Genomic DNA, 27,930 nt, shown 5'->3' on the forward strand with positions numbered 1-27,930 from the left:
GCGCTCACACTAGTCAAACAAACTGGACTTTGGGGGACAAACGTGGCTGGGCACGATACAGATTGCCTCGTGTGAGTCCAATCTGACCTCTCAGATCTCAGAAGAGACCAAAGCTGAAGATATAAAAGCAAATATTATTTTTACTTAGAGATTTTGGATCTGCTGCCACCTGATGCAGCTGACGTCACAGATCTCAGCACTACCCTTTAATGAGACCATCGGAACCTGAAATTAATCTACACACTTTCAGTGAATTTCCATGAAATGATGCAGAATAAATTAGACTCTTTCTTCATAAATTACTTCTACATTTTTCTTTATGTAACCAGGCGCTGGCCTGAAAAAGGCTGTTTCATGTCATAAACATGAACTTAAATGGTTCCTGATGAGCAGAAGCATCAGAACCACCTCCCAGAGGAGGAACAATGAGGGAAAAACGAGTCTCATTCGTCTTAAAGCTCCTTCTATTGAAATGACTTTCAGCTTCTCTCGTCTGTGGCTCAACAGATTAAACTCTGCAGCTCAGAAATAAAAACGGCTCCTCATAAACAGCAGGCTTTGAAGTCAGCCATTTAAAATAGGATTTACATGAATAAATAAATGTGTGGCGCTCCACATGAAGGCAGACAGCTTTAAGTGATCACACATGACGCTACAGATAATACTGACAGGTTATTAATAAACACCAGCTGCTCTGGTTCTGTTCCACTCTGCAGTGATCCAGTATGAAGATAAGAAATAATCAGAGTTCATACGAAACTGTTTTATTGATCATCATTCATTCAGTCCGTCTGTATGAATGAACAATGAGACCCTGTTTATTACTGATGCTCCGTGTACAGTATAAAAAATAATAATATTAAAAATAATAACAACTGTCATGACAGGTTCAGGAGCATTACATCATCAAATCCACCCACTGAATCTGAACCACGGAGTTTGATGATGCTAACAATGAGCTAACATTCATGCTCTGTTAGCTGCTCCACACGTCACAAACACACAGTTTGATTTAAAAAGGCTGGTCGATGTTGAACTGGTTTCATATTTAGCCAAATATCACATCTGTAATTCTGAACGTAACCACCAGGTGGCACAATGACTCAGCTGCTCCTGAGTGAAACATAATGAATGTCATGAATGAGAGAGCAGCGCAGCGTCCACGTCTCCAGAACAGTGCCGGGCTCTGAGGCCATTTGACTCAGTGGTCACACACACAATGAACACGTCTGTAACACTGTGAGAGAGGCAGCTGTAGATGATTGGATCCATTCTGTCCGATAACATCTGGACAGTCTGAACATCCGCGCCTCATTTCATCCTCATTCCAGTTAGCAGAGAGCTAAACAGGAAGTTTAGTCTCTAGTGGGCGCGCTCTGTGGGCCGCATCACCAGGAGGCCATGTGGAAGATCTATCAGAGTAAAACTGTTCTGGCTTCATGAGCAGCTGAGCAGCTTTCATATGACTGACTGAGGCTCCACTTCTGATCTGGACCCAGATTCACCTTCAGGGATCCACATGAGCATCACAACACAGGAAGAGTCTCATTGTGACAAAAGCCGGTTCGGTGGATTTAAACAGACCAGACACAGAATCAGGAGAGATAAAATGTTTGATAAGTTAATGAGTCTTAACGAGTCGGCCTATCAGAGCCCGCCCGGGCCCGGTCCGTCTGTCTCTGTCTCTCTGTAACATTTGAGTTCATGGATAGAAACAGAATCGGACGTCTGTGGTCTGCTGATTCTGGATCAGTCTGTGCTTACATGATAGTGACAGCTTCTGTTTGGTTCCATGTTAGGAGACCTCTCAGAATCTTCGTCCTCCTCCTCCTCCTCCTCCTCCTCCTTCTCCTGGTCCTAGTCCTGGTTCTTATCGGTACGGCGGTTCAGGTTGTTGAGGGTTCGGCCTGTACAGCTGCTGGACTCTGACCGGCCGCCCGTTAGCTGGCCAGCCGCCCGGTAACTGTCCGATGACCCTGAGGCCTACGGGATGGCCGTGTCCTGGCAGTGGGCTGCTGGGGCTCAGGATGTGGGTCTGACCTGGTTCTGGTGGTGGGGTACTGCTTTGATATCCTGGGGCCGAGGCAGGGGGAGACAGGGGGTAATGTGGGAGGAGGATGGCTGGTGTGAGGCCATATCGTACCTGGAACACTCTGAGAGGTCCCTGAGCCACGAAGCCGTTGGGCCTCTGAGGCTCCTGGTTCTGATCCGAGTCCGTCTTCTCCTCCGGGACTTCACTCTCCTCGGCTCTCCTGGATTTATCCGGCTGCCTCCTGGCCTGGGAGACCTCCTGCATCTTCTCAGCCTGAGCCCGGCGGATATGATACGTCTTCCTGGAGCTTTGGAAGGACTCCAGGAACTCCTCCAGGCCCACGTTTCCCTCCATGAACTTCTCCAGCAGCTCCTGTGAAGACGGGAACACAAACAAACGACATGAGACGAGTCACAGAGGGAGGTCAGGATGAAGAGGATTTCATCAGTTTATACATGAACTCTGGAGCAGTTTGACAAACACAGGATTTCACTGTTTCACACAGCTAACGGCTAAGAGCTAATGGCTAACAGCTAATGGCTACAACTTAGTGACTAACACTCCAGTATTTGGCAGAGCTTTAAACCTGTGTGATGTCTCTGTGTGTGTGTGTGTGTGTGTGTGTGTGTGTGTTAACAGGATGTCAGTGTGGCTGTGAGGTGACCTCTGACTGAAGTTTTATTTATGTGATTGTTTCAAAGCCTCTTGTGATTAAAGAGGAAGCTGTTATTTACAGTTTGGTCAGTTTACACTCAGTGTTTTCCCTGAACACACCAGTCCCTGAACACACCAGTCCCTGAACACACCAGACCCTGAACACATCAGACCCTGCAGGAAGGTGCAGCTGAGTTACAGCTGAAGCTGACACCTTTCTGTGTGGCCTCAGTTCAGCTCAGATCTGAACTGATTCAATCAAAGCTGCTCAGTTTAGAGGCTGCAGGCTGATTTAAACCACTGTGAGCCTCAGTCTTCACACAACAAGCTAAAGTTCAGCGTCTTTCATCAGATGTATGTTCATGTCGATACCTGAAGAGGAATCTGTGTTCATAAAGACGCCTTTTTGACTTCAGGCGACTCAGGAAGAAGCATTCTGTCTGACACCAGGAGAAACATGTAGTCATGACTGAATACAGCTGAGAAACTGATCAATTCACTGTAACAGTCATGAGGAGTTGATTATTGAAGAGATGATTGTCTGAGAGGAAATCATCAGAGAGACATTTATCTGTGTATTGATTCAGAACCAGAAGATATTAAAGACAGATATATATATATATGTATGTATGTGTATATATACACACATATGTGTGTGTATATATACACATATATACATACATACATATATGTGTGTGTTTGTGTATGTGTGTGTGTGTATGTATATATATATACATATATATATTTGTATGTATTATGTATGTACAAGTCTATTTCTATTTCTGCTCTAGCTCTTCTTCTTACCTTTTTATTATATTGTTCATTTTTTACTATGATTATTGTTTATTGTTATATTGAACTGTTCTTTGGCTGCTGTGACGCACAAATGTCCCTGTTTATGGGAGTGGGAAGGGACTAAGGAATTCTGATTCTGATTGTGTGTATGTCTGATGTTATTTGCCTCCTGAAATGTTTTAATCCTGGTTGTTGTGCTGTTTACATAAATAAATCATTATAAATTATTATTGTTAATATACATCATAATGTTACAGCTCTGTGCACAGTGTAGTGCAGTGACCTGAGAGGAAGAGATGTTTGTTGATGTGTGCAGTCAAGAAGAAGACTTGAGTCATCTACAGCTCTAACCTACAGCTCTAACATAAAGCTCTAACGTACAGCTCTAACTTACAGCTCTAACATAAAGCTCTAACTTACAGCTCTAACATAAAGCTCTAACATACAGCTCTAACGTACAGCTCTAACGTACAGCTCTAACATAAAGCTCTAACGTACAGCTCTAACATACAGCTCTAACGTACAGCTCTAACATACAGCTCTAACGTACAGCTCTAACATAAAGCTCTAACGTACAGCTCTAACTTACAGCTCTAACATAAAGCTCTAACTTACAGCTCTAATATAAAGCTCTAACATACAGCTCTAACGTACAGCTCTAACATAAAGCTCTAACGTACAGCTCTAACATAAAGCTCTAACGTACAGCTCTAACTTACAGCTCTAACATACAGCTCTAACATAAAGCTCTAACGTACAGCTCTAACATAAAGCTCTAACGTACAGCTCTAACGTACAGCTCTAACGTACAGCTCTAACGTACAGCTCTAACATACAGCTCTAACATAAAGCTCTAACATATAGCTCTAACATAAAGCTCTAACATACAGCTCTAACATAAAGCTCTAACGTACAGCTCTAACGTACAGCTCTAACGTACAGCTCTAACATAAAGCTCTAACTTACAGCTCTAACAAAAAGCTCTAACTTACAGCTCTAACATAAAGCTCTAACTTACAGCTCTAACATAAAGCTCTAACATACAGCTCTAATATAAAGCTCTAACATACAGCTCTAACGTACAGCTCTAACGTACAGCTCTAACATAAAGCTCTAACGTACAGCTCTAACATACAGCTCTAACGTACAGCTCTAATATACAGCTCTAACGTACAGCTCTAACGTACAGCTCTAACGTAAAGCTCTAACATATAGCTCTAACATAAAGCTCTAACATACAGCTCTAACATAAAGCTCTAACGTACAGCTCTAACATACAGCTCTAACGTACAGCTCTAACATACAGCTCTAACGTACAGCTCTAACGTACAGCTCTAACATACAGCTCTAACATAAAGCTCTAACGTACAGCTCTAACGTACAGCTCTAACATAAAGCTCTAACGTACAGCTCTAACGTACAGCTCTAACATAAAGCTCTAACGTACAGCTCTAATATACAGCTCTAACGTACAGCTCTAACGTACAGCTCTAACGTACAGCTCTAACGTACAGCTCTAACATAAAGCTCTAACGTACAGCTCTAACATACAGCTCTAACGTACAGCTCTAACGTACAGCTCTAACATACAGCTCTAACGTACAGCTCTAGCGTACAGCTCTAACATAAAGCTCTAACGTACAGCTCTAATATACAGCTCTAACGTACAGCTCTAACGTACAGCTCTTTCAGAAGTCAGAACAAAAACATTTCAGTATGAAATAGTAAATATTTGCTGGTTCGTAAAGACATTTAATGACCTGATGAGCAGATATTTATGATCAGGATCAAACATGTTTGATTGACTGCAGCAGCATTAAGGTGGAAGAGGAAGACGAGGAGGAAGAAGAGAAGGAGGAGGAGGAAGAGTAGGAAGAGGAAGAAGAGGAGGTAGAGGAGGAAGAGAAGGAGGAGGAGGAGGGGGGGAGGTAGAGGAGGAACAGGAGGAGGATAAGTAGGGGGAGGAAGAGGAGGAAGAGGAGGAGAAGGAGGAGAGCAGTTTTTACCTCAGAGTACTCCTCAGCTCGAGCCACCTCCTCCTGCAGGAGGTTGTGAGCCGTCTGTAGACTGTTCTTCTGACCACGAGACTCTGAAACAAGACAGAGAGACAGCACTGATGAAGAGGAGGAAGAGGAGGCAGGACTCCACAGTAACCAGTTAACCAGAGCAGAGAGAAGGATGAAGAGGAGGCAGTGACTCCCTTTAAGTGTTAGTAATAACAACAGTACATGTCATTTCTGCTCTGTGGCCCCAGTGTTGTATGTTTTTGTTGTAGTACAACACACAGACAATTCTCTCTCACACATCCGTTTGTCTGTGTGTAGTTTATTTGTCTCATTGTCTTACTGCAGACTGTAAGAACCACAACACCTGTGACAGGTGTCAACATATTCTGAGAAAATCCTCAGAGCCTTAAAACACATCTGCTTATGTCCCTTATTCAATATCCTGAGGACATGACTTCAGTCACATCGGAACAACAGTTTGTTGATATGAAAATCTTAAACAGGAAGAGAACCAACAGAGTCAGAGCAGCTCACTTCCTGTCTGATACAACATGTGTGTTACAAGGTTCATTATGTGTTTGAGCGACGGACGAGAAAAACAAGACAAAACAAAAACAAACTGATCTGTGTGGAGTGTTGAGGATGAGTTCATGAGTCTGATGACTGAAGCTGCTCTGTAGTCTGATGGTCTAGATCTCCTGCCACATGGCAGCAGATACTTCTGTATCTGTCATCAGCAGATACATCTGTATCTGTCGTCAGCAGATACTTTTGTATCTGTCGTCAGGCGGCAGCAGATACTTTTGTATCTGTCGTCAGCAGATACTTTTGTATCTGTCGTCAGGCGGCAGCAGATACTTTTGTATCTGTCGTCAGGCGGCAGCAGATACTTTTGTATCTGTCGTCAGGCGGCAGCAAGATGATCTGTGATGTTGATTCTCAGGAACCTGACATTGTTCACCTGCTCCACCTCAGCTCCACCACCACTATCATCAGACGACACCACCACCATCATGACGATGGTTTGTCCTCATACTTCACTAAGAGTCGTCCTGATGTCTGGAGTGCAGTCATGGTGTACAGAGTGAACAGCAGGGGGCAGAGCTCACAGCTCTGCGAGGCTCTGGTGTTGAGCACTAAGGTAGAGGAGGTGTGACAGCCAATCAGAACTGTCTGGGCTCTGCTTGAGAGGAAGTCCAGTATCCAGATGAGTGTTTAGTTTCCAGTCAGCTTCACGGTGAGATTGTGTTGAATGCTGAGCTGAAGGCAACAAACAGCATCCTGATGCAGCTGTTCTTATACTCCAGCTGTGTGCAGACTGAGTGGAGGGCAGTGGAACGACATCCTCTGTGGTTCTGTTGGTTGGTACATGCAACTCTGGTCCATGTCCTCAGCGTGTGTTCACCTCCCGGGTTCATTCATGACCCGGCTGACTGCAGAGTGTCCCGTCCCTCCAGGAAACGCTGTGACAGCCAGATAACCCCCCACAGGTCAGACTGGGTTTACTGGGAACTGTGGGCCAATCAGAGGTCAGAGTAATGAGTGTGATAACTGTGAGGCCCTGAGGGACAGCTGTGACCCTCATCTGTGAAGGTTCCCGTTGCTCACTGAGGGATGAAGAAGTCTTTACATCTGATCACTGGAAACAGGAAACGTTATTCCTCTTCTTCACTGCTCTACATGACGTGTGTGTGTGTGATGAGAGGAGACAAGCTGCAACACACACCCTCACACACAGCAGCTAAGTGTGTGTGTGTGTGTGTGTGTGTGTGTGTGTGTGTGTGTGTGTGTGTGTGTGTTTGACCTACATCTGATGGACCTTCTGAAGCAGAGATGAAGAGTAACACAGTTTGTCTCAGAGCACATGAGATGATGAAGAGGAGGAGCACTGTTGATATGAGATGATGAAGAGGAGGAGCACTGTTGATATGAGATGAAGCACGGATTGGAGCACAGGTAGGCACAAATACAATTGATATTTACACAAAATGGTCGCTGGATGTGAAAATGACAACTGTGTCGGTCTGAAATGAACGATCACACTTGTGCTGTGCCGCTTTGCGTCGAGTGTGAGATAGAGCCCTGACTGTTTTCAGACCTGATGGAGGAACTTGATTCAAAACATTTCAGGGAGTTTATATATATATATATATATGTGTGTGTCCATATATGTGTATATATATATATATATACATATATATATATATATATACATATATATACACACACACACACACATATATATACATATATATATATACATATATATGTCTATATCAATATATATATACACTGAACAAAAATATAAACGCAACACTTGTTTTTGCTCCCATTTTTCATGAGCTGAACTCAAAGATCTAAAACATTTTCTATATACACAAAAGACCATTTCCCACAAATATTGTTCACAAATCTGTCTAAATCTGTGTTAGTGAGCACTTCTCCTTTGCCGAGATAATCCATCCCACCTCACAGGTGTGGCATATCAAGATGCTAATTACACAGCATGATTATTGCACAGGTGTGCCTCAGGCTGGCCACAATAAAAGGCCTCATGAAAATGGAGCAAAAACAAAAGTGTTGCATTTATATTTTTGTTCAGTGTATATATATGTATTTGTATCTTCTTCTGAAACAGACAGATGTGGGCCCTGAGCTCTGACTGTCGGGCACACACGGGCTGTGTCCCAATTCAGAGGCTGCATCCTTCGAAGGACACGGCCTTTACGGCCTGCGAAGGGGAGTCCTTCAGAGAGACCTTCGAAGGCCGCGTCTAACGTTGTTAAATGGGACGGTCTAGCCTTCGGAGCATTTCCTGGTTGCGTCACCAGATGTTCCCGCCCTTACCCTTACATCAAGATTTCTGCCGCCCAGGCCCGCGAAAGTTCATTTAGAGGAGCCTTCGAATTGGGACGGCCTTCAAATGCGCCCTTCGAAGGATGCAGCCCCTGAATTGGGACACAGCCACGGGTCCTGAGCTCTGGCTGTCAGGATGTCTGTTCAGGTTCACAGTCAGCATTAAACCCTCTGCAGACCTCCATCATGTGGTGGCGGGAACTCTAATCAATGTGACAGAGGCCTGAGCAGCAAACAGCTGATGTCACCATATTAACTGACCTGCTGAGACCAACAGGAGGAGTTCACCTGTCTCAGGCTGCAGGTAGAGATTGTAGAGACTCAGGCCTTACAGGCTCTCACAGAACACATTTGACAGTTGACCTGCTTTAGCATCATCTCCATATCAATGAATGTGTCAGCTGGAAAGGACACAAACACTCAGACTACATTGCTCCATCATAATGAATAAAAAGCGGGCAACTGTACTGAAGCAGTTAAAGAGGCACTGAGCTGCTGATTGTACACACATAGGTCAGGCTGTTACAGCTGAGGCCTCACAGGACACTACATGATCAGCAGAGAGTTTCAGCCTGAAGCTCTCAGGACTCAGTTGTCTGAACCATAAATGTTTGCAAGTTGTGTTGTCAAGTACAAACTAACACAAAGATTATGATACTCACTGAGAGGAACACTGATTTAACATTCATTCAGGATCACAGCTGAACTCTGCCACAGGAAATATTTATAACCAACATCATCCATATTTTCCACCCTGTGTGACTGTGTCCTGTCAGAAAAATAGATCAGCTCCATGACTTGTTCTTTCCTCCTGTGGTTGATGGTGTTTCTGTTCAGAGGATTAAAGCTGCTGCAGACTGAACTTCTCTCACAGCTTCATATTTCATCCGTTTTCTTCTCGTGTGGAAACATAAAATCTCTGATCGCCCTCATCACTGCTGACCTCACTGAGACACTTCACCATCATCCACTGATTGACTGTTCACAGACCCTGACTCATAAATGTGTGATTTACAGTTTACATGATTAACAGTGTCTCAACAAGCTGTCAGTAGCCCCATTCACACTGCTGCCCTTTCAGAGCGGGAATCATACGCCGATTCTCTGCATCGTCATCTGTGTTAAAGTTTCAGATGTGGAGAGCAGGGACAGTTTCACTGTGGCTCTGATCCGTGGATCAGGAGTCTTATCACAATCTGATGGTGTTCTCAGTCTGATGGTGTTCTCAGTCTGATGGTGTTCAGTCTGATGGTGTTCACAGTCTGATGGTGTTCAGTCTGATGGTGTTCAGTCTGATGGTGTTCACAGTCTGATGGTGTTCAGTCTGATGGTGTTTAGTCTGATGGTGTTCTCAGTCTGATGGTGTTCAGTCTGATGGTGTTCTCAGTCTGATGGTGTTCACAGTCTGATGGTGTTCTCAGTCTGATGGTGTTCAGTCTGATGGTGTTCTCAGTCTGATGGTGTTTAGTCTGATGGTGTTTAGTCTGATGGTGTTCAGTCTGATGGTGTTTAGTCTGATGGTGTTCTCAGTCTGATGGTGTTCAGTCTGATGGTGTTCTCAGTCTGATGGTGTTTAGTCTGATGGTGTTCAGTCTGATGGTGTTCACAGTCTGATGGTGTTCAGTCTGATGGTGTTCAGTCTGATGGTGTTTAGTCTGATGGTGTTCTCAGTCTGATGGTGTTCTCAGTCTGATGGTGTTCAGTCTGATTGTGTTCAGTCTGATGGTGTTTAGTCTGATGGTGTTCAGTCTGATGGTGTTTAGTCTGATGGTGTTCTCAGTCTGATGGTGTTCAGTCTGATGGTGTTTAGTCTGATGGTGTTCAGTCTGATGGTGTTCTCAGTCTGAAGTAACGTTACAGAACCAAACAGTAACGCGGTAACTGGTTGTGTTTTTGGCAACTTATGAGGAAAAAATACTGCAGTTATACGTGGAAAAGTGTCTGTCCTCCTGTCTGTCCTCCTGCCTGTGCTCCTGTCTGTCCTACCAACTCTGTCACATTTCTACCTGAAGAACAGCGTCTGTCCCCTGCAAAAAACTTTACCTCACGTGTTTGTCTCCTTCACTGTTGTGTTGTTGTAGTTACTGTTGTCATGGTGACGGTCAGCCCTCCTCACAGTTTGGTGGGTCAGGATCTCATCACAGCACATTATAACAGCATCATATGATCATAAACAGTCAGCAGGTACATGTTGAGATTAACAGGAGGACACCGGGGGAAAAAAACACACAGACGTCATCATCATGACGTGTACCGTCACGCCTCTTTTGGATCCACGGCACCGGCTTGGTGTATGAATTGACACACTGGTGCGGCATTACGCCGGAGTTGCTTGGTTCTGTGTGAACAAACGACGGTGGACTACTGCTGCGGAGATAATGTGGAGTTTCTGTGACTGACAGATTAATCAGTTAACTGTCTCCTTTAGTCACCTGAAAACCTGCATTAGATATAACTCAGCTTTATTTTACCCAAAAACACGACTTTAATCAAACAGTGAAAATGTAAAAACCCTGTTTAATGACTGATGTCTATTATAATAGCTGAATACATGTGACATTATTGATCAGTTTTCTACTTTGAAGTTTGTAGTAATATAAATGATGAATATTTTCTTCAGATCATTCAAACCCATCAGCAACTACAGATAGATCCCTCACTGGCATCCCACCAGCAAACAGACATCCTGAAGTGTCTCTGCAGAGATGTGTCCTCTGAGCTGCTGAGGTGTAGACAGGAAGTTTACACTGTCTGTATCACACTGTGGCGAACATGAAGACCAGCCAGTGATTTACGAACCTTCAGTCAGAGTTGAATTCTTTTATTGTGAAGCTGTAAAGTCCCAAACAAAGAGCTCTGTTCCTCCTCACATGTTCACTGTGTTCTCCACCTAGTCAGCTGTGTTCCCACAGGAAGTCAATATAAAGTTCACATTCACTCAGAAACAAACACATGATCCAGTTTACAGACCACACCCAACAACACAACTGTGAGACGCGTTCAGTCCTGCAGCAGGATGCCCTCTGTCGTCGGTAACTGCTGTGTGTACAGAGGATTTACTGTGAGGTCACTCAGTAACACTGCAGCAGTCAATGAGCTACAAAGCACCAACTGATCCTCATCAGTCTGCCTACAAGACGACTACCTACTATAGTAGTTCTACTAAAGTGATCACAGGAGCCAATTATGAGGCTGGTTGTCACACAGCTGTTAAACTCGGGAGTGATTTAATGATTTATATTATCTCTCAGAGATGTCACTTGATGATCAACAAAGGGTTAATGGTTCTTAGTATCAGTGAGAAAATGTACGGCAATAAATATCATCCATTCATGATGTTAAACACTTTCCAGGAGTCATTTTGTGCCAACATGTTAGCCTCTTAGCTCCCTGCAGTTCACTATGAGAACAGAGACCGAGTTATAATTTAAATTCACACTTATTTTGGAAACGTGTCCTTCCTCTCATTATTAGCTACAGATTTCATCAGCTGTAGATAGTAGCCAGTGAAGCTGACATTAGCTTCATGAGTTGGTTGAACTCAGACTCCTGTTGAGGTTTAATGGTTTCTACCAGACTTGTTTTAAAATAGCATATCATGTAAGTAAAAAAAAAAAAAGGCTGAATGTACTTGACAGATAGACATGCTACCATGCTAAAAGACTGACACTGAGCTAACACAGCTAACAGTTAGCATCATCAGCTGTGTTTTTGTAACATATTTGCTGGTCCTGATATTATAAATATGATAAAATATCAGTTGAGACATTATTTTAAAAACAGCTGAGGCTCCTGTGTGTTTGTGTTGTGAGTCTGTTGTTGGTCTCTCACAACTTTAACACGTCGTTCTGAAAGTGTTAATAATAAAGTGAAGCTCCGTCTCTTTGTTTCACAGCCACTGACACCAGATCCAACACACTGTGTGTGCGTGTGTGCGTTTTAAATAGATGTGAAGCTAAGCTGAAAATATCTCTGTGATGTGATGATGTCAACATCTGACCTGTTATTAAAAGAAGAAACAGACTGAATAAATACAGACAGTATATTATTTTATGTTAGTGAATTAAATTGATCGTCTCTATATGAACTGTGTTTTCATTACATCACATGTTTCATGAGTAAAGTAACAGCGGACTGAAGCATTGATTCTGAAGTGTGACCTGATAACATGTCACAACACTGAAAACACATTAATTATTGAGTCTGGTTCAAACTTGCTCGATCTGGAAAGTGTCACGAAATGACTTTAGTTGTGAATTGGCAGTATACAGATACTGACTGATTGACTGATTGATGTCCCACCTGTTCGTCACTGCAGCCAGGTGAGCTGTCAGGTATCAGGAGGAGTTGAAGTAGAACTGAGAAGATTAATTGATTAGTTGCCAACAACTGAATTAATGAAAGTTTAAGTGGTTTTTAAAGGAAGACCAGTCTCCATCCTACAGAAGCCCTCAGGGGCCAGTGTGTTCCTTTACTTTTTCCCATCTATGAAAACATGTGAAGTAGGAACATTTTATTTTATTCGGTTCCACGCATGAAAATTAAAAAGATTATCGTGACCAGATGCATTTCCATAGCGCTTTTCCAGTCCTCTCGGACAGAAAGCGCTTTACAACACATGCCACATTCACCCATTCACACACACATTCATACACTGATGCCGGAGGCTGCCATGCAAGGCGCCACCTGCTCATCAGGAGCAATTTGGGGTTCAGTATCTTGCTCAAGGATCCTTCGACATGTAGCTGGGGGGAGCCGGGATTCGAACCAGTGACCTTCTGATCACTAGACGACCCGCTCTACCTCCTGAGCTACAGCCGCCCGTTCACAGTTCATGAACACAGGAGAGAAAATAAATTAAATCAGAAATTGTCCCCTCAGGGCTTCGTACCATCTTCTGCTGTCAGCTTGTTAAATGTGAATATTTTCTGGTTTCGTCCTCTGTGACAGTAAACTGAAGATCTTTGGGGACATTTGAGGACAAACACTGATCAACATGTTTTAACAGTTTATCACATTTTAGAGAGAAAACAACTGGCTGAAAATAATCAACACTGACACTCATCTGTAGTTACAGCTCTACATTAAATTACTGAAGTCACAAACTGTTCACTTATTTCTTTATTTTCTCCATTACATCGTCTCTGTCAACACAATATCAGCTCAGAGCAACTATAGCGCCATTAAATGTTTTCATGGTCACGTTAATACTTCAGCTCAGCTACGAACAGACACAGAGTGACGTTACTGACAATCATCTTTTAATTTTAAATTTACTGAGAGACTGTGCGTGTGTGTGTGCGCGCTTTATCACAGGCAGGAAACAGACACAACAGTCAATAACAGTTATAGAGACAGTCTGCAGCAGATGTTAGTTTCACCTCCACCTGAGGATACTGACACGGTGTGTGTGTGTGTGTGGCCTCTACCACACAGGAAGTCTGAAACAATACATGAGATCTACGATGAAGAGAAACCTCCTCATTCATCTCTGTTCTCAGTAAATGAGTCAGATGTTTGAGGAAGGACGGACCCCCACCCATCCTGCTCGGGAGGTGGGACAACACACACACACACACACACACACACACACACACACACACACACACACACACACACACACACACACACACACACACACACACACACACACACACACACACACACACACACACACACACACACACACACACACACACACACACACACACACACACACACAGGAAGTTTAACATTCCTGCATCAGAGGCCGGCAGCTGAGCTGCAGCTCACACTCATTCATCAGTGAACAGCTACAGTCACTGTTAGAAAACAGGATTTATTTCCCTCCTGCTCCTCTGACGCTCTGAGTCTCGTCTGACAGGAGCTCTTTATGAAAGACATGTCATGGTGCCCTGCAGCCGGCCTGTCAGGAGCAGGACTCTCCTGAACAAAGACAATCCTCCTCTCAGACACAGACTCCCTGACAACTGCCGCAGCTTCCTGCTGACATCTGATCCGCTCTGACTGGTTCCCATGACCAAACTGAGGCCACGCTGAGGCTCAACACTGAGGCTTTTATTGTGAAACAGGCTGAAGACTGAAGCTTTTATTGTGAAACAGTCTGTGGTTTCGTTCTGCTTTCTATGCAACAGTGACCATCAGTAACCATCAGTTTCAGGTGAGACAGTGAGGAGCCTCTGTGGTCAGAACAGGTATAATTAAACTGGACCGTTTGTTACGTCTCAGTAAACAGTCGGCTGTTTCAGGTCAAACACACAAAATCATCACATTTTTCTCCGGTTAAAGTCAAAGGTCTCAAACTGTTTCTGTGGACACAAAAATATTTCTCCCACAATTTGAGCACAAGCTCAAAAAAACTACTTTTCTCTCAAATCTTTAATCATCTGGCATGTCTCTCCTGTGTAACCCTAACCCTCCTCCACCTCCTCCACCTACACCTCCTCCACCTCCCCCTCTCTTTACAGCTGCTGTGAACTCACCGAGCTGACTCTGTTTGTCCCAGCAGTGGGTTGCCAGGTTTGACAGTTGTCTGTATTTTTCTGCCAGTTGCAGTTTGCCGTTACAGAGTCGAGGTCGTCGGGCCAGACTCTCCTCAGCTAAACTCCGATTGGTCGTCAGCAGCGTCTCTCTGTCCACCTGCAGCTCCTGAAACTGAACACAGACACAAAGTCAACACACGTCACATGAGGCGTCCGCACAGCGCTGAGGCGTCCACAAAGTCCAACATGTTTCAGACTGCAGCTGAGTGACTTCTGTGGATTTAACATCCAGTGAGAGTTCTGTTCAGAGGCACCAACACCACCTACATCACACCTGGATGACATGTCCAATCACAGCCTGCTTCTCAAACCACCATCAGGTCCATGATTCAGACCAAACTTCCAAACAGACAGACGGAAGAATCAGGTGATGACACACCTGATACCAGATGTTTGCTACCGTTATCCTTCAGTCATCGATCTGTGATAATCAAACTCATTGATTTGACTCATCACAGTTCTGATTGTTGTTCACATTAAACTTTAGGCTCTGTGTCATGCAGTGACATCAGTGTGTTAGACGGTGACATCAGTGTGTCAGACGGTGACATCAGTGTGTTAGACGGTGACATCAGTGTTAGACGGTGACATCAGTGTGTTAGACGGTGACAGTGTGTTAGACGGTGACATCAGTGTTAGACGGTGACATCAGTGTGTTAGACGGTGACAGTGTGTTAGACGGTGACATCAGTGTTAGACAGTGACATCGGTGTGTTAGACAGTGACATCGGTGTGTCAGACGGTGACATCAGTGTGTCAGACGGTGACATCAATGTGTCAGACGGTGACATCAGTGTGTCAGACGGTGACATCAGTGTGTCAGACGGTGACATCAGTGTGTTAGACGGTGACATCAGTGTGTCAGACGGTGACATCAGTGTGTTAGACGGTGACATCAGTGTGTCAGACGGTGACATCAGTGTTAGACGGTGACATCAGTGTTAGACGGTGACATCAGTGTGTTAGACAGTGACATCAGTGTGTCAGACGGTGACATCAGTGTGTTAGACGGTGACATCAGTGTGTTAGACGGTGACATCAGTGTGTCAGATGGTGACATCAGTGTGTCAGATGGTGACATCAGTGTTAGACGGTGACATCAGTGTGTTAGACAGTGACATCAGTGTGTCAGACGGTGACATCAGTGTGTTAGACGGTGACATCAGTGTGTCAGATGGTGACATCAGTGTGTCAGATGGTGACATCAGTGTTAGACGGTGACATCAGTGTGTTAGACGGTGACAGTGTGTTAGACGGTGACATCAGTGTTAGACAGTGACATCGGTGTGTTAGACGGTGACATCAGTGTGTCAGACGGTGACATCAATGTGTCAGACGGTGACATCAGTGTGTTAGACGGTGACATCAGTGTGTCAGACGGTGACATCAGTGTGTCAGACGGTGACATCAGTGTTAGACGGTGACATCAGTGTTAGACGGTGACAGTGTGTCAGACGGAGACTAGGGGTGCACCGATCCAATATTAAGATCGGATATCGGCCCCGATATTGACACAATAGCTGGATCGGGGATCGGAAAAATTAACAGATCCACGGGCCGATCCTGTCATGGTTCTGTCTGTTTGGTTTGTTTTCTGTTTTACTTTGAAATTGTACCCTTGTGTGTCACTCCACCTGTACCTCATCCCGTCATTAGTGTCTGTGTATTTGTTCTCCCTCATGTCTTTGTCTGATCGTTTCGTTTCCCCCCCCGTCTTGGTCCGTGGTCCATGTTGTACTCCGTCTTTCCTTTGATGTCCGGTTCCCGACCGTCTTCGTGTTAGCTCGTAGCCTGTGTTAGCCTGTGTCCGGCATTGTCCGTCTGGTTTGTCTTCCTCTGTGTTCGTCCGTGTTTCTGTGTGATGTCCTGTGTTCCCCACCAGCTTCCTCCCCAGTGTCTCCTCCTGTGACTCCTCGTGTCTCCCGTTTGGTATGTTTGTAGTTTTGATTTCTCTTTTGGTTTGTAGCCTACTTCGTGTTAGCCTTTAGCTGTTACTTTGTGTTTGTCTTCGTGTTCCTTTTTTAGTTTGTCTGTATTTTCCTCCTTACCAGTTGTATTCAGCTTTGATGATTAAAGCTCGCCCTTTGTTTCCCCTTATATTGCCTCCTGTGAGTCTGCGTTTGGGATCTCCATTGCATATCCCTTAAAACCATAACAGATCCATTTTTTTTCTTTTCCTCCATCACAGCACATCCTACATTATATTTATTTTAATTCAAGAAGTTTGATTACATTCTGTTTTAGATTTGAATGCACAATTGTTTTTTTTTAATAACAAATGAATAATAAGTCAAATATTTGTTTACATGTTTACAATGTTTGATAACTGTTTGATTATTTTGTATTAGTTAGGAAAGTCTGGTGCCTTTAGTCTCTTCCACATGGTGGAAGGAAGGTATAAGGTGGAAGGTATACAGTTTATTATTAATTCAACAACGGTATCGGATCGGTATCGGGCATCGACAGATACACAAAGCCCAGGCATCGGTATCGGGACTGAAAAAGTTGGATCGGTGCATCCCTAACGGTGACTAGGGCTGCCACAAACGATTATTTTGATAGTCGACTAATCACCGACTATTTTTTTCGATTAGTCGACTAATCGGGTCATACGTAAATTGAATGTATAACATACAGTTTATCGCACCAGCATGCAGCTGCTCTTATATAACAATCATTAGCTTTCAGCTTGAAGTGTTACTTACTAAAAATGAAGACAATTAAGATGATAGTTCATTAAACCTTTAATGAAATATAGGGGTGCAACGACTAGTCGACTAGTCGACAAATAGTCGACTACTAAATTAGTCAATGACTAATTTAGTCGTCGACTAGTCGGTAGTGACGTCATCGTGTGTGTATCCCACGGCATGCAATGCCACGCTAAACAGTGTTTCACCATAGCCAATTGAAATAGCTCAGAGTGAGACGTCTCATTTTCCCCAACTAAATAAGAGCCATTGTTTTTTGTGCAATTCATAATCTGACTACTTTGATAGTCGACTAGTCATCGACTACTATAACGACTAGTCGACTAGTCGTTAGTGGCAGCCCTAACGGTGACATCAGTGTTAGACATGACATCAGTGTTTTAGATGGTGACATCAGTGTTAGATGGTGACATCAGTGTGTTACACTGTGTGTGATCTCTGTGTTGAACACTGTGTGTCTCTAATATAACATGTTGGTGTAACTGAGCCTGAAACAGTCAGATGTACAGTAAAATTAATCATCTCTGGAGGTTTGTGTGTTCAGCTGCTGCTGATGGGTGTCGTCGTCATGCTGTTGGGGGATGTATGGATGTATATGTGTGCGTATGTGTGTCTATGTGGGGGAGGGGCAGTATTCCCTGTCACTCGACCACATGAGCGCAAACCATAAATGATTAAATGAAGGCCGCTCCCTGTAAGTGTTTGAGAACAATACTGATAAGTTAAAGGAGCAGTCTGCAGAAATCTGAGTGTGTCTGTCAGAAACATTCCTGTTATCCTTCTTCTTCTCAGTCTCTGACAGCCTGAGGACCGTATGATCCCGTCCTGAACGCTCAACACTGCATCTGTCTCACATTTTACGGGTCAGCAGGAAGTCAGGAGTCCCACATTGAGAGGAATTTACAGAATGTGGTCAGAAGAAGGTCTGAGTACACAGAGACAAGACTACAGAGAGACAAGACTTCAGAGAGACTTCAGAGAGAATACAGAGAGACTACAGAGAGACAAGTCTTCAGAGAGACTACAGAGAGACAAGACTTCAGAGAGACTACAGAGAGACTACAGAGAGACAAGTCTTCAGAGAGACTTCAGAGAGAATACAGAGAGACTACAGAGAGACAAGACTTCAGAGAGACTTCAGAGGGACTTCAGAGAGAATACAGAGAGACTACAGAGAGACAAGTCTTCAGAGAGACTACAGAGAGACTACAGAGAGACAAGACTTCAGAGAGACTACAGAGAGACAAGACTTCAGTGAGACTTCAGAGAGACTACAGAGAGAATACAGAGAGACAAGTCTTCAGAGAGACTACAGAGAGACAAGTCTTCAGAGAGACTTCAGAGAGAATACAGAGAGACAAGTCTTCAGAGAGACTTCAGAGAGACTACAGAGAGACAAGTCTTCAGAGAGACTACAGAGAGACAAGACTTCAAAGAGACTTCAGAGAGAATACAGAGAGACAAGTCTTCAGAGAGACTACAGAGAGACAAGACTTCAGAGAGACTACAGAGAGACAAGACTTCAGAGAGACTTCAGAGAGACTACAGAGAGACTTCAGAGAGAATACAGAGAGACAAGTCTTCAGAGAGACTACAGAGGGACAAGACTTCAGAGACTTCAGAGAGACTACAGAGAGACAAGTCTTCAGAGAGACTACAGAGAGACAAGTCTTCAAAGAGACTTCAGAGAGACTACAGAGAGACTACAGAGAGACAAGTCTTCAGAGAGACTACAGAGAGACAAGACTTCAGAGAGCCTCGAAGAGACTACAGAGAGACAAGACTTCAGAGAGACCACAGAGAGACTTCAAAGAGACTACAGAGAGACAAGACTTCAGAGAGACTACAGAGAGACTACAGAGAGACAAGACTTCAGAGAGCCTCGAAGAGACTACAGAGAGACAAGACTTCAGAGAGACTACAGAGAGACAAGTCTTCAGAGAGACTTCAGAGAGACTACAGAGAGTCAAGACTTAAGAGAGACTACAGAGAGACTACAGAGAGACAAGACTTCAGTGAGACTTCAGAGAGACTAGAGAGTCAAGACTTAAGAGAGACTACAGAGAGACAAGACTTCAGTGAGACTTCAAAGAGACTACAGAGAGACTACAGAGAGACTACAGAGAGACAAGACTTCAGAGAGACTTTTAACCACCTGTATTCATCGCAGCACTATACAAAGACACTGTACATCCCACACACACAAAATAAAATAAATAAAAAACCTGGTACAGACTTCTCATAAACAAATGACCAGTTCAGTCCCCCTCAAGCTACAAACAGCCCCATCTACACATCACACCTTCTGAAACAAATCAGGGTCATTAACAAAAGAATAATACTCAAACTCAGCCCGAAGACGTGCAGAGACCAGCCCCTTGAACAGTAACTCAGGGTCCACCAGCCCTAAACCCTGCAACCCGTTACGCCTTGTGAGCCAAGTAGCCAGTTAGGCTGACCAAATAGAAAATTCATTAGGAGATCTCTGTGCTTGGTCCGAGCTGAATACCTGGGCCCCAGTATGTAAAGCCCCTCAGAGAACACCACTCCCATCTTCCCACAGAGAGCAGAGAGAAGAGACAGTAAAGACAGCAAACGGTGACATTCAACCAACACATGATGTACAGACTCAGGCACGTTACAGAACACACAGCCCTCCCCCCCACATTACGATCCACTTTAGACCCAAACACATTTGTTGCCAGGGCCCCATGTAACACCCTCCACTGCAGATCCCCTGATCTCTTAGGTAGAGGGAGCTTATACAGCATCCTCCACCTCAACCCTGCCATTGTCTGTCCGTCGAGGTAGTGCTGCCACTGATGCTCCCTGACCTCTTTCAATACAGCAAAGTTCCTAACCTTCACTAACGCTGCATACAACACTTTCCCCTTCACACCATCAAAACACCCAAGGCTTAGAGAGACAAAGGAAAGCAACTTTCCGTCTTCCTTCCAACCTTCTGGACCTGCCGCCAACTGCAGCACTGGGAAAAGTGGAGGCTCCTCCCCCCTCGCCTGACTGAAGAAGTCCAGTGCTGATGGAGACAGCGAACACCTGCCCTCTCAGCCTCTCCAGAAGTCTCAGAGATTTAACACCTGACTCCTCTGACAGCTGCTGCAGTGTCTTCCAGTCCAGCCCATCCGTCCGTCTCAGGTGGCCAGGTGTCACAATTCAAGCCCTCACGAAGCAGCTCCACAGGGTCCCAGAGTAGGTGCCGCCAAGTTGGATGAAAGGGTTGTTGAAGATGGGCTCCTCCCATACCCACGGTCCTGGCCCCACTCCCGCTTCTCGAACATGCCTTAGCATCCACCAGCTCTTTAGGACCACACCGTAGAACGGCAGCAACCCCATGATGTCCACAGCCCCTGCATTCAAAAGTAAGAGCTATCGGTCCAGCCCAGTGCCACTAGACCTTCGCAACAGCGCCCGTGCTGGGTTACCCCAGCAGATATCTGCACGATACAGTAACCTTTGGGCTGCTTGCAGCCTGAAAGCTGCCACTCTGCTTTCCAAGTCCACCAGCCCTTGGCCACCCTCATGTACCAGCAGATACAGCACCGCAGCTCTGCGCCAGTGATGACCTGACCATCTGTGCCACTGCCTCACTCAACTCCTGGAAGGTGACAGGGGAGTCCAATTCACTCCTTTGGGTTGAGGAGAGCTGCAGTAATCCCTCCAATATTTCCCCAATACAAGCTGGATCACAGTTCTCTGCTGCGTACAGTGCCTTATAAAAGTCCATAGCCCCCTCCCTCATTTCAGACTGCTCACATGTCAGCCGCCCGTCAGGCAGACGCAAGCAGTGCATGTGTCCATTCTGCCCCTGTCGTTTTTCCAGCCCAAAGAAAAAAGAGGTTGGTGCATCCATTTCATTTGACATTGAAAACCGAGCCCTTACAAGAGCCCCTCTTGCTCTATCCTAGAGAACCAAGCCCAAATGTCTCCTTAGTTCAGCCAAGTTGTCTCTGTTCTGCAGTGTTCTGCCCCATAAGCCTCTCCTCGACCTCCTTTATGCTGCTCTCCATCCTCCCAATAGCTCTTTCATCTCCGCAGTAGCAGATGCTCTATACTGTTGACAAAAGTGTCTAATTTGGCACTTCCCCACATCCCACCATAAGCTGAGTGAATCAAACTCCTTCCTTTCTCTCCACACCACCGAAACATCTTTAAAACAAGAGCAAAAAAGGGCATCTTGCAAAAGCCTCACATTGACTACAGAGTGCCTACATCCTGAGGAAATATTCAGGTGACAGTGGACCATACGGTGGTCTGAAAATACTGCAGGGGACAACTGTGTCCTAACCAGTCTATTGTTGTGTCTACTGAAAATATATGTCCTGTCCAGCCTGGCTGCACTAACCTAACCCTATCGGGCCCTACTGTCACCCATGTAAAGCCCCTCTTGTCTGGGTGTTTAACCCTCCACGTATCCACCAGATCATAATCTGTTAAAATCCCGCCCAGTACACTAGCTGAACCCACATGTGGCTCTTCACACTTCCTGTCTAGATGCGGTTCGACAGTAAAGTTAAAATCCTCCCCCCCAGCACTAGAAGAAGAAGAATCTTTATTGTCAGTTATCTTTTACATGGAACATGCAAACACACCTGAAATTAGTCCTCTGCATTTAACCCATCACTAGCTACACACATGGTAAGTGCACATACTGCAGACTAGGAGCAGTGGGCTGCCGTGTCAGGCGCCCGGGGAGCACATGGGGGTTTCGGTGCCTTGCTCAAGGGCACCTCGGCAGTAACCCAGGAAGTGAACTGGCACCTCTTCACCTACCAGTCCACTTCCATATTGTGGTCTGTAGCTGGACTTGAACCGGCCACCCTCCGGGATGTCATCCTGCTCAACCTGAGATAATTCCTGTTTCAGAGCCTCAAACAGCACCACCCTTTCCCTGCCTGTATTATGTGCATACACATTCATAAACACAAACGCCAGCCCCTGAATTGTTGCCCTTACTACCAACAGCCTGCCTTCACAAACCTCCTTCTGTGAAATAATAATAATAACACTGCAACCCCTGCACTCCTGTTTGTACCATGGCTTAGGATGTGAGTGCCCCTCCACCAGAGCCCCCAGTCCACCTCATTATCCACATCTGTATGCGTTTCTTGCAAAAAGATTACATTAACATTTTGTCTTTTACATATTCCATCAACACACCCCTTTTCCCCTGGTCTCTGGCGCCATTTATATTAAGTGACCCGATTTTTAAAACCTCCATAAGAAAAGAGGAGATGAGAAACAGAGAAAGAGACAGAACCAGCAGGACAATAGGCCCCTGTGACAAACCAGACACACATCATATATCCAGTAGGGATGCAACAATATTCAATACTTTATCGAACCGTTCAATACGCCCTGTTAGGTTCAATACACAAAGGCAAACAATACAATACAATACACTACAATACAATACTACAATAATGTTTGCTGTTTAACTTGATTGGATACTGCATATGTTTTTTATGGAAGGCAATTAAGATAAGTGTTACATTTTTATAATAAGGTTTGTGGTTTGACTATATCTGCTTTTAATTATTTTTACATGCAACATTGCCTTTGCTAGTGTGAGTAGTTTTATATCAAGATATCGAAACCGTACCGTTACCGTGGCCCAAAAACCGTGATGCATACCGAACCGTGGGAAAACTGTACCGTTGCATCCCTAATATCCAGTGATCCAAGTTTCCTCCTTACAGTTGTAGCCTATTTCTTCAGCCTAAAACTCTTTCTTGGAGTCACCCCAGCACCTGAGGCCACCCTCCTACCCCCCGAGCACGTTTCTCAAAGTTCTGAGAAACTTCTGGGAGTCCAGAAAATATTCAGCCAAATCAATGTTCTTCATAGTCTTGGTTCTCGTCAGAAAATGATCAATTTCCTCAAAGTAGTCAACTTCACCTTCACCTGCCTGACTGCCTGACAACTCAGCCTCTACATCCCCCTGAGACATTTCATCTCATCCCACTCTCCTTCAGACTCCTCAGCCAGCCTGCTGACTTCCTGCTGACCACCAGTCTGCCCTCTCTGAACCCCAGCCTGCCTTTTCCCCAGTGCAGATGGCACCCCAGGCACCCGTGTGCTTCTTTTCCTCTTCGTTCTACCTTCAACCTCAGTCCATACATCCTCCTCCAGAGCCTCTGCCTGCTCCCCCTGATCATCCTCACACACACACTGACAGACTGCCCTCTCACCTGTCCTCCCCCTGCAGACTGCCCACTCACCTGTCCTCCCCCTGCAGACTGCCCACTCACCTGTCCTCCCCCTGCAGACTGCCCACTCACCTGTTCTCTCCCTGCAGACTGCCCACTCACCTGTCCTCCCTCTGCAGACTGCCCTCTCACCTGTCCTCCCCCTGCAGACTGCCCTCTCACCTGTCCTCCCCTCGCTACAGGCCCCTGACTCTCCTGAGCTCCATCAGAGGACTGACCTGCAGCGTTACTGTCCTCCGTCACCGTAGCGTCTTTCTCCCTCATGGGGCAGACCATCCTCTTATGACCGATTTCCCCACACTTAAAACAACGCAGGCTCTCGGACATCGCGTACACAGTATAGCACTTTCCCCGTTTTACATAGAAGCTGACATTTAGCATCTGCTCGGGAGATTTCAAATACATCAGCACTTGTCTCCTCAAAGATAACACATGCCTCAGATCTGTGCTCTATACTTCAGATAGAGCCATAACCCCATAGAGACATCGGCTTAAACCTGCTTGCAAATTTACCAAAGAAAGACAGCTCCTTTACTAAGGCCTCATCCTTAATAAACGGAGGGACATTGGACACAATAACCCGCGTGGCAGGTGCTGCCAGCGGAGAGACAACCAGCAGCTTCATCTTCACCACCACGCTGCTGACTAACAGCTGATCCCTGGCTCCTGAACTGCTCCTGATGAGCACTTGGCACCTTGCATGGTGGGTGTGTGTGTGTGTGTGTGTGTGTGTGGTAAAGCACTCCGAGTGGTCAGTAGACTATGTGCTGCAGAGACAAAGACACTTGTCTTCGTCCTCACGTAAACCTGACATGAGGACATATGATGGACACGCACCAGGCAGGGAGGTGACAGTTGATCTGTCTCCCCTCTCTGGTGACAGGAGACAGTTTCCTCTGCTGGTGAGACAGGTGGAGGTTGTTGTCAGAGCGACAGCAGGAAGTGGTGATGAACAGAGCGATCAGCTGCTGAGGATCGTCTGATATCCTCCCTGCTGCAGCAGTAACAGTACAACAACTGTGAGGGGACACACTTCCTCCAATACAACCACATCATCCTCCATCACCATGTTTCACTGGTTCAGACAATAATGCGTCTGATTGGCTGATGTCCTCAAACACATGCAGAGGTTTGATCCTGAAGATGTTGACCTTTACCTCTGTTCTGTTGAAGTGATTCTCTGAAGGACCTCCTGACTGCAGCTGCAGCTCATCTGACATCACAACACATTTTTATTTCCCTGCAGGTCAGCTGCTGTAAACCTGTCTCCCCTGTGAGGATCAATGAAGGTACTTATCAGCCAATAACAGTCACTACAGAACAGCGACTGAAGGAATAAACTCCTGAAGACAGAACCTGATGATTCAGATCATAATAATACAAATATGATGACATGATATCATCAATAAGAATCATATAATCAGTAGAAATGATTAGACTCTGGTTTATATAACATCCTCATTATTAACCATGATCATCATATATAGTCCATGTATATGTTCTATAGTAAAGGAGATGACATGACGGAGGTCCAGACTGCTGATTGGATAAAACTCCTTTATTATCATTTATTGCAGATCAATGAGAGTCTGATGAATAGATGCTGTGTGTCAGAGTCAGTGTGCTCCACCCTCAGAGAATTACACCACCTCCTGATGAGATTCAACCAGTTCAGCTCCAACAACCACATCTATCATCCCTCCATCTATTAGGGCTGTGCAATTAATCGAATTTTGTTGGTGATTTCGATTTTTGGGTCAAACGATCTCCAAACTAGTATAATCGAATTGAAACGATTTATTTGGCATTTTTTGTTGTACAGTAGGCCTCGAGATTTTCTGAAAGAGACGCGCATTACATCATTGCCATCAGTCAACAGGACTGTCTGACTCTGTCACTCGCAGGGGAGGGAGGCTGTTTTATGGGGGAAAGTTCACTGAAGTCTCGGTCTGGAGGGCTGACTTTGGTGATTTTTTCCATAATCGAGCAGCCCTACCATCTATCATCCATCCATCATCCCTCCATCTATCATCCATCCATCATCCCTCCATCTATCATCCCTCCATCCATCATCCCTCCATCCATCATCCCTCATCCATCCATTTATCATCCCTCCATCTATCATCCCACCATTTATCATCCATCCATTTATCATCCTCCATCTATCATCCCACCATTTATCATCCATCCATTTATCATCCTCCATCTATCATCCCACCATTTATCATCCATCCATTTATCATCCTCCATTTATCATCCATCTATCATCCCTCCATCCATCATCCCTCCATTTATCATCCATCCATCTATCATCCCTCCATCTATCATCCCACCATTTATCATCCCTCCATTTATCATCCATCCAATTATCATCCATCCATCATCCCTCCATCCATCATCCCTCCATTTATCATCCATCCATTTATCATCCATCCATTTATCATCCATCCATTCAGTTTCAAATGTCACAAGAATAACTTGTGTCCTTTGTTTCTAGAAAAAGTCAAGAAAAAAAGAAGAAGAAGAAGAAGAAGAAGAAGAAGAAGAAGAGTACAGTCATTGTGGAGCTTCAGTCCAGCTGCATTAAAACAGCTGTCTCCATTACTTCCTCCCTCACAGTGACCAGATGACAGGATGAGTCCAGCTCTGATTGTTTCACTGCTCTCTGTTGTCATCACGACACTGATAACAGTGAAAGAAATGCAGTCAAACAGAAGACCCAGTCTTTTCTGTTTGAGGACCCCCAAAGGGCAAAACTCATCAAAATGGGGCCCCTGACAACGTCTGAGGGCGTCTGAGGGCCACTGGTAAACTTCTATCTGTGAGTGAGTGAGTGAGTGAGTGAGGGAGGTGTAGTAAAACTTTATGTCAGGAAGGTTATCATGTATCCCCGAGACGTGTCTTCTTATTATGTGCTTACACACACACACACACACACACACACACACACACACACACTGATGAAAGAACGGGACCTAATATGTCTTCTGACTGTCGGACTGACGCTCACTTCGGCATTAATCCAACACATCAAGACGCAATTTACTGCAGCAACAGTCCACTTTAGTTCAGACTGAACTCTGCTCTCCAACCTACCAGATACAGTGTTCACAGGGACGATGAGGACGGGCAGTTGTAAAAGTTCAAGTTTTGCACAAACGCGTGTCGTTGTGAGTGCTGAAGTGCTGCCGGGTTGGAAAGCACATCGTAGAAACTGCAATGTTGTCTGCAGTCATCGTGTTCCTCGTGCGCTCTACAGCTGTCGGATAATCAAACACTATATTGGCAGATTTTTAAATGGAGTTCGGCGTAAAGACCCGAACCACATAACACCGCGTATAGGGTCTTGAGCAGCAGCTCTTCTTCTTCTTCTTCTTCTTCTTCTTCTTCTTCTTCTTCAGCTCGACCAGAACGAAGAACATCAAAATGTACAGATGAATTCAATAAATCATCTTTGTTTCATCTTTGACTCATATTTTAACGCTGAATATTAAACTGCGGGTTTGTGGACACCAGCGTGAAATCCGACCACTCGCCACGCAGACAATCGATGAGCCATGAAGCGGATTTACACACTGAACCTCTCTCTCTCACACACACACACACACACACACACACACACACACGGTCAACACAATATAATAACACAGAACAACACAACCATGTTGACCAGAGAACAGCGACCAGAGCAACACACACTAAACACTCTTTGGTTCTATGGAGAACACAGACCGATAGTACCGACGTACCTTCTCATTGAGACGAATGATCTGGTCCATTTTGTCGTCGTTGTGTAAAAGCTCGGTGAGCTCGGTGCTGTTTAAAGCTCGGTACCCGTCCGGACAACACTTCAACTCCTGTAACTGCGCCATTTTGTTCTTTAAAGTGCGAAACAGCCTGAAACATAAAGTCCGCACAGCCGTTACATCTCACTCACATCGGAATGTATCAGCCCGCATGGAGCGTTAACACTCCGCAATACAGCGGGAACACTTCCGGTGACACCTTCACAATAAACTGCAACATCGACAGCTACACTTCCGGTGACACCTCCACAATAAAACACCACATCGACAGCTACACTTTTCTGTCTACACTTTCACAATA

General features: G+C 45.0%; 1 protein-coding gene across 2 annotated transcripts; it reads right to left on the bottom strand.

Moving 5' to 3' along the window:
* Nucleotides 1–742: 742 nt before the first annotated feature.
* Nucleotides 743–27,815, bottom strand: vps37d (VPS37D subunit of ESCRT-I). Of its 2 annotated transcripts, none has more exons than XM_084373838.1 (4): nucleotides 27,573–27,815; nucleotides 14,826–14,991; nucleotides 5,488–5,570; nucleotides 743–2,404 (listed from the first exon to the last, which is right to left on the bottom strand). In XM_084373838.1, the coding sequence occupies exons 1-4, from the start codon at nucleotides 27,693–27,695 to the stop codon at nucleotides 1,871–1,873; spliced, it is 906 nt and encodes a 301-aa protein (XP_084229964.1). In that variant the 5' UTR covers nucleotides 27,696–27,815; the 3' UTR covers nucleotides 743–1,870. The 2 variants fall into 2 exon arrangements, with proteins under 2 accessions (XP_084229964.1, XP_084229963.1); XM_084373837.1 differs by having other exon boundaries at nucleotides 14,826–14,997.
* Between the last annotated feature and the right edge of the window lie 115 nt (nucleotides 27,816–27,930).

Source organism: Pagrus pagrus, assembly GCF_965226575.1.
Source record: "Pagrus pagrus genome assembly, chromosome: 14".
NCBI lineage: Eukaryota > Metazoa > Chordata > Actinopteri > Spariformes > Sparidae > Pagrus > Pagrus pagrus.